The 12,171-nt window shown below is 40.3% G+C and overlaps 1 protein-coding gene across 1 annotated transcript in view; it reads left to right on the forward strand.

Annotated features, from left to right (window-relative positions):
• The window catches only part of LOC136866497 (dipeptidase 1-like), an 852,481-nt gene that overhangs the window by 493,888 nt on the left and 346,422 nt on the right, over positions 1-12,171 (forward strand). The window contains exon 4 of the mRNA XM_067143524.2: positions 6,185-6,335. Coding sequence (XP_066999625.2) covers positions 6,185-6,335 — 151 coding nt within the window. The remainder of the gene's footprint in view (positions 1-6,184; positions 6,336-12,171) is intronic.

The raw sequence follows: 12,171 nt of genomic DNA on the forward strand, positions 1-12,171 counted from the left end.
AACGGAAGACTGTACTGTGTGTTCGTGTAATTCTGTGGACTGAGGATCGCCGTGAGTCAGCGAGGAAACCCGCTGTCGTGAGTGCGAGGCTAAATGGAGCTGTGTTAATGTTTACTGTTGTGTGTATCGTCCCGCTGTTGAATACTGTTGAGTTGTTTAGTTGTTCTCTGCATGTGATTGTGTGAATTACTGGACTATCTGTGGAGTCGAACCAACGAACAGTCGTCGTGTGTCGAGTGGTCCGTAGCTCTGTGTTCAGATCCAGAGGTCTACACACACCTGCTGCATGAAGTTACTGGACTTGGGGAAGTGAAAGTAAGGAAGTGTCCCCAGTCCCCAGGTAGACAAACGATGGACTTCCTGCTGCAATTTGTAAATAGACATTAATTAGTAAGTGTGGCCATTCATAACTGGTTAGAATTGTGTGTGTAAAATGTGTGTGAGTGTGCATTTCTTACGTCGTCCTGAAATAAATTAGAGTAATGAAACCGACTGAGTTTTATTCGTAATAATAATAAGAAGAAGAATATGAATTTTACGTCCCACTAATTACTTGTATATTTTTCGGAAGCACCTTACAATTTGAACCGCCCAAAATGGATGGCTATAAGCCCTATTTTCTAAATATGTGCGTAACTTTTACCTGTAGTCGTCTCATTTTTTAAATGTATGTTACCGAGCTCGATAGCTGCAGTCACTTAGGTGCGGCCAGTACCCAGTAATCGGGAGATAGTGGGTTCAAGCCCCACTGTCGGCAGACCTGAAGATGGTTTTCCGTGGTTTACCAATGTCACACCAGACAAATGCTATATTTGTACCGTAATTAAAGCCACGAACGCTTCCTTCTCACTTCAAGCCCTTCCCAATTCCATCGTCGCCATAAGACATATCTGTGTCGGTGCGACGTAAAGCAAATGTTGGGTATTCAGCCCGAAGGCTGGTTGGATCCTCAAGAGGTTCACCATTAGCTGTCATAGATGGCCTAGGTGTCACTGAAGAGGCGTACTAGGGAAATGAGGAGTGAGGTAGTTTCCCGTTGCTTTCCTCACTGAGCCAGAAGTTGCTATTGCACATCAGTCTGCCAAGCCCACTGAAATGCATGCACCAACCGACCCTATGAGTGACATTTTCACACCATTCATAAGAGGGACTGGCTGCATAAGGAATGGCATTACTAGCGTCAGTCATACCTCAGCCACTTTCATATTGTCAAAGCCAAGGATAAGACTGAGACAGGTCAATGAAAGTAACAAATTTGATATAGCCCACACCAGAAGATATAGTGCACTGTAAACACTACATCTTGCCAGCAAAGGCCTGTAAATCAAATAGCAAAAAAAAATGTATTTTACTTGTAATTTACTTCTTGAAATAAAAGTGCTATCGTCACATCCTAGTAATTGATGTACATCGCAAAGTAAGCAGATAACTTTTTCAGTTCTACTACAGTAGAGCCAGTAGCTTCACCAGTTCTGGATGAGGCACTTTCTTACCTCTTCAGTATTTGCATAGACATTCCAACGATGTTCTTGAAATTAAACACCGGTAGGTCTATTCCTTCAAGTATTCCATAGGGCGTCTTCTCAGTAAATACAAATACCGGGTGAACGCATAAGTCCATAAGTCTTTTCCGGTTTCACTTAAAGATGGCACCACCGAACAGTACGCAACGTATGAATTTGACACGTACGTCAGTTTGTTCGATTGACATTAGCCTATCAACACACATAAGTTGAGTCCGCCAAACACTAGCGTGTGTGTTGTATCGTTCAGTGATCATGTCGACGTTTCTGCCTGAAAATGAACATTTGCGACACACATTGCTTTTCTTGTTTAATCAAAAGGAAAAGGTTCTGGAAAGTCATCGTTTGCTGGTAGAAACATATTGTGAACACGTTAATAATAATAATGTTATTTGCTTTACGTCCCACTAACTACTTTTTAAGGTCTTTGGAGATGCCGAAGTGCCGGAATTTAGTCCCGCAGGAGTTCTTTTACGTGCCAGTAAATCTACCGACACGGGGCTGTCGTATTTGAGCACCTTCAAATACCACCGGACTGAGCCAGGATCGAACCTGCCAAGTTGGGGTTAGAAGGCCAGCGCCTTAACCGTCTGAGCCACTCAGCCCGGCATTGTGAACACGTTCTATCCATTAGAACATGTGGGATATGGTTTTGACTATTTAAACGTGGTGATTTCAATGTGAAAGAGAGTGCGCGCTCTGGTAGACCGCAAAAGTGCGAAGAACTCTTGAAGTCCGGCGAAACCGTTAATGCACAACGCTATCGCCAATAAGCGATTAATTTAAATCACGCATTCATCGAAAGACGACCGGAATGGGCCAGAAGACATGGCAAAGTGATTTTGTTACACGACAATGTGACGTCTCACACAGCAAAACCAGTGAAAGACACCTTGGAATTGCTTGGATGGGACATCCTTTCGCACCCGCCTTACTGCCCCGACCTGGCACCATCAGACTACCTATCTCCTCTTCGCATAAATGGGGCACGCGCTCGCAGAGCAGCACTTCAGCAATTTCGAGGAAGTTGGAAAAAGGCTCGACGAATGTTTTGCCGCAAAAAACAAGCAGTTTTCTGGCATGGTATACATAACTTACCTGAAAGATGGGCGAAGTATGTAGAAGCCGATGGCCAATATTTTGAATTTTAAAAAATGGATTTTCCCTTGAAAATTGCGTATATTCTTCCTCACAAAAGCCGGCAAAAATTTATGCATACATCTGGTATTTATGTACCATCCCCTTGGCAGGTTCGATCCTGGCTCAGTACGGTGCTATTTGAAGGTGCTCAAATACGTCAGCCTCGTGTTGGAAATTTGACACGTTAAACAACCCCTGCGGGACAAAATTCCGGCACCTCGGGGTCTCCGAAAACCGTGAAAGTAGTTAGTGGGATGTGAAATGAATAACTTTTTTAGATGGCAAATTATTTGAAACGCTAAAATTCATCCGGCTCCATGGCTAAATGGTTAGTGTGCTCGCCTTTGGTCACAGGGGTCCCCAGTTCGATTCCCGGCAGGGTCGGAAATTTTAACCATAATTGGTTAAATTCTCTGGCGCAGGGGCTGTGTGTATGTGTCGCCTTCATTCATGATTTCATCCTCATATCGACGCGCAGGTCGCCTACGGGAGTCACATCAAAAACCTGCACCTGGCGAGACGAACATATCCTCGGACACTCCTTTCACTAAAAGCCATACGCCATTTCATTTCAACTAAAATAAAAATGACGGAAAAAGGTAATTTCGAAAATTTCATGGTATCGTGTCTTGTCTCACTTGGTGATGATAGCCACTTAATGTCTCTATGCTCCCACACAAATGACGTAATATATTCATTTTCCATGCGAACTTGCGTGTCATTCCAGCCCCAAGCGAAAAAAAGTCAGTGATTCCCTTACGACTGTAAAATAATTGCAATCGTAATTTTTTACTGATTACTTTTGAAAAGTAATTTGCAATCTTAATTGAGTAAAATATTTCTCAATTATCTGTAACCGAGCCCAATTACTTTTTTCTTGCACTCGTCCCATCACTGATTATTTTTTAACTCAAAGCTTTGCAAGTACAACCGTGAGATTATTAACGAACAACATACGAGGGGCGTACTATATTGTTTTACACTTTATTTCTTGTACGTCCGGGTATGGTTCACATTTCACTTTTGATGGTGGTGATGTGTAACTAGTGTTTTGTTTTCCGTCTGGTAGCAGCACATGCACAGGGGCCAACGAATGCACTCGTCATAGCCATTTCATGACAACACTGTCAGCGTAGGAGCAGACAACATGGAAAGCAACCGTCAGGGACAGCGCTATACGACTTGGTTCCTATGGAAAGAAGGCGTGGGCACTACAGAAATTCATCGGCACTTGGTGGCAGTCTGTAAGAACATGCGCCGCCACGGAAAACAGTTTATAACTCGGTGGAAGGTTGGAAAAGAGGGCGCACATCAGTGGACAAGGGAACCAGTTCTGGAAGGAATGTGACAGTGTCAACACCAGCCAACATTGCCCGGGTCGAACAGGCCATCCAAGGAAACAAATGCCTCACATTTACGGAAATGCAGGCAGCCACGGGAATTAGCCGAAACACCGTGCAGCGGACCATGCACGGCCACTTACAGTTGGAGAAGGTGCCATCCACGTGGGTGCCTAGACTCTTGTCTGAAGACGAAAATAAGAGGCGTGTGGACGTGTGCAGAGAACTTTTGCAACGCCATGATCAAGATCCAGCCGACTCCATGGCTAGGATTGCGACTGATGATGAGCCGAGAGACCACCGCTGCCATTACTCAGATGGGATTCACGGTGCTGCCACACCCACCATACACTCCCGACTTTGCACCAAGTGATTATCACCTGTTCGGGAACATGAAGAAATCTGTGCGTGGTGGCCGTTTTGCGTATTTTGCAGAACCGGACACAGCTGTCGAGGCATGGGTACGCAGCACTACGAAAGAATTGTTTCAGGAAGGTCTGGAGAGGCTGACACATCGATGGCAAAAGTGCATGCAGATACAAGGAGATTAAGTTGAGAAGGTGGACGTAACAACAGATGTGCATTGTACTTTATTTGGGTAGAAAAAAATAAAGTGTAAAACAATATACTACGCTCTTCTTAATTCATCGCGGGTAATTTCTAATAGATAGATGATTTCAGGAATCGGAGCTATTAGCCGAACTGATATCGCCCAAGATCTACAGAATGACCCAAAAGTTCGTTAACAATTGACGCGGCAATACTTCACGGAATATTGCAGGTAGAAAGATAATAATTGGCACGCGTGATTGTCGTGGTATGGTGATTTATTATTGACAGCAAAATAAAGTAAACAAAATAACCAACAGATGGCACTCCATATGATACGCAGGCAATAATTAGCATAGCAATCGACGTTTAGCAAAGGCGATGTTCTTTATAACACATGTTCAACCTGTCGGCCGTCATTCATCAACAATATCTGTAAGCGAGGGACAGTGTTGTGAACAGCACTGTACAGCATATCCGTAGGTATGGTGATAAATTGCCATCGGATGTTGTTTTTATAGCATCTCTAACGAGGTCAGACGATCATGGTTGGCTTACGACTTCAGGTAATCACACGATTGAGGTTGGGGGACTGAGGAGGCCAAGCATGACATGCTGCGATTTTACGCGCATCAGATGCCCTCTCTACTACTTCTAAAACGTTTCCATTCCTCCCCTGAAGGGGGAGGCGGATCTCTTAGACAAGAACGCCGTCTCTTAGGCCGGGAGATTTGTTACGGTGAAGGAGATGCACGGAGAATGTTTTTCTAGCATGGTATTCATAACTTACCTGAAATATGGGCGAAGTGTGAAGAAGCCAATAGCCAATATTTTGGATTAAAAAAATGAATTTTCATTAAAAATTACGTGTTTTCTTTACCACAAAAACCGGTAAGAAACTTATGCATAAACCTGGTATTCATGTACTACCCCCCCCCCCCCCCATTAAGACGTCGAGGATTAGCGATGAGAAATTTAAGAACGACTTAATTTATTTGTAAAGTAAATGGAAAATCGTCGGTCTGAGTGGCACGAACGGTAGAGCGTTGGCGGCCGTGACCTATACTAGGAACTGTCCCGGCATTCGCCTTAGTACAGGAGAATGGAAAACCACGGAAAACCATTCTCAGGACAGCCGAAGTTTGGGGCCAGCCGTGAGGTCCAGCCCTGCCCCATCTCCCGAACGCAAAGGCGTAAAGCCACGGTATAGCCGAGACTCACTCTACATCCACCAACCACGCCCTCTCTCACGACAGCTCTTTTATACCGTACACGAGTCTCGTGCGGCATCACTTACGTGTTGCTGTCCATCGCCATCTGCTGGTCATTTTGTGTACTTTATTTTGGTGTCAGAAAATCCCCATGTCATGCCAATCATGTGTGTCAACTATTACCTCCCTACCTCCAATATTCCGCGAAATATTGCCTCTTCAAATGTTAACGGATTTTGGGTCACTGTAAATTTTTCACATTTCCTTTCTTTCAGGTATAGAGCAATGCATGCGGCCAGACTACTGGCGAATTTGATCATGATGGAAGAAGCTCGAGATCTGAAATTCAGCCTGGTATTCGCAAGGATGCCAAATCAAATGTGACCTGCTACTACAATCATTCTTATTTCCTCTGTTTCAGGTATAGAACAAACTCATGAGGCTGGTCTGCTGGCCAGTCTGATAGGAGTGGAAGGAGGTCACGCTCTTGGTTCTAGCCTTGGAGTTCTACGGATGCTGTATCAGCTCGGAGCTCGCTACCTCACGCTGACGCACACCTGCAACACGCCTTGGTGAGCAAACACACTGTTTACTTATTTAAGCCTCTAACGAAGTTTACCCTCCTCTTGCGCGTGAAATTTCGTGGCTGTAGCGACGAGAGAATGTTGAAGTTCCGTAGATAAACAACTTGCGCGGAATTAGCCAACACACAAGTCCGCGCTGAGTATTAATTTTTTCTTGTATTACTACCCGTGTTTATTTACACAATAACACCAGCTAAAGGAACCATCGTCTCTTCTAAAAACGAATAATAATAAATATTGAAAATTTCTTGTTATTTATTTATTATGCTTCGTAAAGTATTCAGTGACTGAGCGTCACATGGGATGTAAAAGGAAAAAGGAACGGCGTATGGCATTTTACTGCCGGGAGTGCCAGAAGACAAGTTCGGCTTGCCAGATGCAGGTGTTCTGACTTCACGCCTTTAGGCGACCTGCGTGATCAGGATGAAATGATAATGAAGACGACACATACACCCAGCCCCATGCTAATGGAATTAATCAATTATGGTTAAAATTCCCGACTCTGCCCGGAATCGAGCCCAGGAACCCTGTGACCAAAGGCCAGCACGCTAACCATTTAGCCATGAAGTCGGATGTCACTTCATATAAATACTTGTAATACTCTAAAAAAAAAGACATATTTCATACTACATCCTTCCCCTAATCCAAGTAAAGGATTGGTATAAGTTCCCGTCAGCTCCTCAGGGTAAGATATTAACATCGTCCTTAAAATATAATGACAATATCGCAGGTTCCGTTGAAGAGTAAAAGCATGTGCATTAAATATTAGTCAACCCCCAAACTCTACCAGTGCATTTCATCATTCGTTATATTACATCAACAATTCCCGTCATTAATAGTTATATATTACCTTACAGCTGCATATCATTACCTATATTTCAGAATAAAAATTTAGAAATAATCTTTACACTAATTTATTCGCATGCTTACTTTGGATAAAAGAAAATAAAATTGAAATATTTCTTGTAGAGAAAATAAAATGGGTATATGATAATTAACTATCTTATATACAGTGATTCTTGCTGTCAACATAGTTGAAATGGGGTCTTCTGTATTCTTACATTCATTATTTGCCATTTATTGCTTCACTGAATTAATTAAATGCATCATTTCGCCTTCCTAACTTATGATGCAGTACAAACAATGAAAAACTAAAGTTCTACCATGTCAATAACATGAATAATAACATTTATTGTTCCAAAACTGCTTAATAAAATTGATAATTGGTCATGGGGTTATTTTTACAAGGTCATTTTCTATATTTTTGTTGGGATATGGAGGAATTTTCATATTTGGGGCTTCGTATTCACCTTACGAGATACGAGATAATCAACAAGTTTCCTCATTGTGACTTTAAACTGTTACCACACTCTAAAATATCATTAATTAGAAATATTGACTAGACATTGCTATATCAATTCGTTCACGACAGTGGAAATCATACATAAGATCAATAAGTGCCTTTCATAAAATAATGTATGGACATTAACTGTGAAATTTTGCCAATCATTTATATATGTGCCACCATTAATGATGAATAATCTCATTTTGTCTACCGCTGTGCCAGTACTGCGATGTAATTTAATTCTTCAATCTGCAGTTTATTTGAGAGACATTCACTCTCTGTAAGGCGATAATTCTTAATGTCCCTACATCTACACCAATAAGTATCTGAAAGTCAATAATTATACATAATCTTTCACGTTATATCACCAATCGACATTAAATCAGCTGGACTGTAGCTTTATGTTCACATCAACATGACCTAACCTTATAGCCTTCATTTTATTTATCATGCATTACCAATATCTATCATATGAATCCGTAACAACAACTTCCTTCATTTAAACCTTACGACGAAACAAACATTACCTCTCAATACTCTCATTACCACATATTTCGCATATACCTCTTCTTATTAATCCTTCTGAATATAGTCTATATATATTTTCATTTCGCTTCCTTTAAATATCATCTTTGTTACGGTTCGATACTCCCTCGACGATATATTCTTCTTAATAAACGCGTATTCCCAATATGATACATTTCTTCGTATAATAAAGGCCATGTCTGTCGATTTGGTATACTCAAAAACTAGATTATACTCTGCAATTCATGTACATTCTTCTCAATTTCACCCAGTTCATAGCTAAATAAACTCTCCGTGTAGATTGGTACGTTAAAATCGATATACACACTTCACGTATGTTGACAATAACCTATTATTTCATTTTGAGTATATCTGTTACTTAAATTGGCACACACTCACTCTTAAATGCTTAAGATCTACCACTGACATTCACAATTTGGCACATATAATTCATTTATAGGTAACACTCCACTGCTTTTAATGTACTTCAACAACTACTACTAATTTTTAATATATATATATATATAGGAAACTTATCTCTTATATCGTCTCGTCTCCGGCCGCTGCTGGCTTCTGCTTGTATGCTATGCCATCTCTGTGTAGTTAGATTCCACCTCCGGACACGTCACAGCTGGTTACTGGGCATCGCAGTATTGGTCTCCGTCATGGTGGCTTGGGCAATCTTCCTCCATCAGTTTAGGCGGTTCTCATCATATTGCAGGTGTCCATGCAAGAAGTAAACAATATTATTCGGGCAGAATAAATAGGTAATTCTTTCATTTTAAGCCTTTTAACAGATATGAATAAATGCTAGTGTTTTCTCTTATATCTCGAAATTTGCGCCCTTATATGAATTCAAATGCGGTTTATTCTTATTAAATAGATCTTTTCCTTCACGTTGACTAGTGCTTCTAGTTATTCTTGATTATATTCAGCCACTAATAGTGCTAGAATTCGCCCTGTCTCTTCAATCTTGCAACGGTCCGTATATTTCTCTTCTCCAATATTTTAAATTGAAAGGTACACGTTTCTCCACGTATTGACTTAGTCTTCAGCTTCGTATAATTGAATTCTTCGTCAATATTTATATTTTTACTTCACAGTTCACCTCCTGTTCGTTGATTAACAACCTCTTCTTGGTTCCAAATGGATTACTTTTTTTAAAAGCGATCTTCTTTCTCAAGGTAGTAAGAATTAATTGAATTCAATTATTTTTCAAGATAATAGTTGTTCCATCTTGAAACTCCTTTTCGATGGTCTTTTATAAGTCTCCGCCTTCTACCGGAGATTGATTTGTATCTCAGTGATACATCATATGTGTTTGTGCTGCATGAAGCTGCCGCGCTCCATTTTGTCCGCTACTTTTCTGTGCGTACGATCGCTTCGACTATAACGTAATGGTACAATACTATGAATTAACTGCCTTCTTTCCGTACTCAAAAGTACTCCTAAGAGAAAGCAGTCTCCGTGCGTACAGTCGGGAAGGTATCAAGTCGACTAGCCTTCTGTATGACCATTACTAAAGCGCAGGGATAAATTCTTGAAAAAGTGGGTGTCTACTTCCCCGAACTAGTATTGAGTCACGGCCAATTGTATGTTGCACTATCTCGGGAAAGATCGTTCGAAAATGTTAAGATCCAGATACGGTAGAATGGTCGAAGCACAGAGAATAAGGTATGGAAAGAAGTGTTATGAACTAAATTACGAATGAAGCAATTTCTTCTTCTTGCGTTCCGGCCCTCTAAGGACCACGTTACAATTTCAATTGTTCCTCCTTAGTTGTTCTTTCCTTTTCTTCCAGTATTCTTTCATTGTTTCACTGTGTTTCTTTTTCCTGTTTTCAGTCCACTTTGTGCCGGTTTTCTTTTCCTTCCTCCCTTGGAATCCTTCCATTTGTAAGACTTTCTTCATAAAAATCCTTCTTTCCAATAATTCTTCTTCTCGTATGTTGTTCCTTTCCAGGTCTTTCTTGACTTCTTGAATCCAGGTGGTAGTTGATTTCTTTTCCCAAAGGTACTTGAAGATTCGTTTAGTTAGTCTATTGTCATCCATTCTGTAAATGTGTCCAAGAAATAGCAATCTCCTTTTTCTTATTGTTTCTGATATGTTTTCTACGTTCTGGTAAATTTCATTGTTACTTCTTAATTTCCAAAACTCTGCAATTCGTAGAGGACCTAATATTTTCCTTATAATTCTTCTTTCTAATATTTCTAATTTATCAAGCTTGTAGTTCAGTGCTAGACATTCGCTGGCATGAAGGCATTCTGGTTTCACTACTGTGTTGTAGTGCTTTATTTTAAGTTTTCTTGATAAGCGCTTTTTGTTGAATCAATTATTATTTACTGGCATTAAATGTTCATAAAACTATTGGAAAGGGCTGGCTAAACAATATGATTGCGGCAGGCATATCAAGACGAGTTATCTGACCTGTTTCTAAGGAATGTTGAGGAGCAGCACGTGTTCAGTAGTTATTGTTATTTAGACACCTATTTCACAATAATTGTACAATTGCGTTTATGTGCTTCTTCGGTAAAATGTACATGGGAGAAGTACTGTTTAATACTTTGATACTTTGATACTTTATTATTTTTCTCTAGATCTACAGTAATAATAACCATTTGATCCTTTAAATGAGAAAAATAACATGTTCAGCCCATGCCAAAATTCACTCTTTCAAACTCTACATACTGTACAGAAAAAAGAAAAGAAAAATAAAACACGCAGAGAACAAAAATAAGCAAACAAAACAATATTAATAAAAATAAAAAATCGAACGTACTCCATGGACATGCCATAAAATTCCTCAGATACTCCGGAAACGTAACCCCCAAAGTGAGGGTCACCACGGTAGTCATCCTCGGCCCTTTCATGCCACGTCCAACGTCTTTGCTGAATATTCCTGTTGTTTTCCCAGAATGTGTAGTTGAAATAAACATATTTAAAATACATAATAAAGTTGAAATAAAATCAGCAGTGTTAAGAATGTCAAAGACCTTCATGCCTCTCTTAACTAGACACGCAAACCCTTGCACATTCCATTCCCCCTACCTTATTTTACTTGACCCACTCTAGGTTGCTGAGTCCAGACTTACGTTACATTCTGCCATTGCGTATTCATGCTCACGTATGCTCACGTTGCAATTTTATCCTTGTCAGCCATGCTTAATCAATTTAAATACCATGTTTAATACGTACGCACATATGCTTCATACATACCGGTATGTACACTTACAATGTTGACAAATACATTTGACAGATTTTTACAGGACATTTACTATACATAAATATTCAAAATTATTAGTGGACGATTTTTATTAGTTCTTCTGTATATGATGGATGGTTCATGCCAATAAACTTCCTTACAATATGGCAAGTGGGCAGGATTGCTGCTTTTTGTAATTCTCTGTAAGTGAGAGGGTGGAGATTAAGTGCTCCAGTGCAGTGTCTTTGGTATAATACCATTAGATCCAATCACTATTGTAATGATAACAATGTTGAGCTTCCACATGTTCTTTATTTCTGTGTTGATAGGATGTTGTAAGGATTAGGGCAGGCTAGGTCAATTGTAAAGCAGATGTTCTTGTTACCTACATAAGTTATATCTGGCCTGTTGCAGGTATTATTATTATTATTATTATTATTATTATTATTATTATTATTATTCCTGTTTTACGGCCTGATGCCCTTCCTGACACAACCCTATATAGAGAGATGTATTCACTGGTGTGTCCTGTGGTGGTTCGTTGTGCAACTTGTGTTTATATGAACAGGCGTGAATTGATACAAATACAAAAACCCATTCCCTGAGCCAAAGGATTTCAAACATACACGGCCGGACCAGGAATCCGACCCAGTATTGGCTGAACCGAAGGCCATAAGGCTTGTACATTCACCAAGGAATCGGACAGAGAGAAGAGTGTCCATTCTCCTTCTAAAATGATAAGAGCAGGACCG

This window comes from Anabrus simplex, chromosome 3, assembly GCF_040414725.1.
Source record: "Anabrus simplex isolate iqAnaSimp1 chromosome 3, ASM4041472v1, whole genome shotgun sequence".
Classification (NCBI taxonomy): Eukaryota; Metazoa; Arthropoda; class Insecta; order Orthoptera; family Tettigoniidae; genus Anabrus; species Anabrus simplex.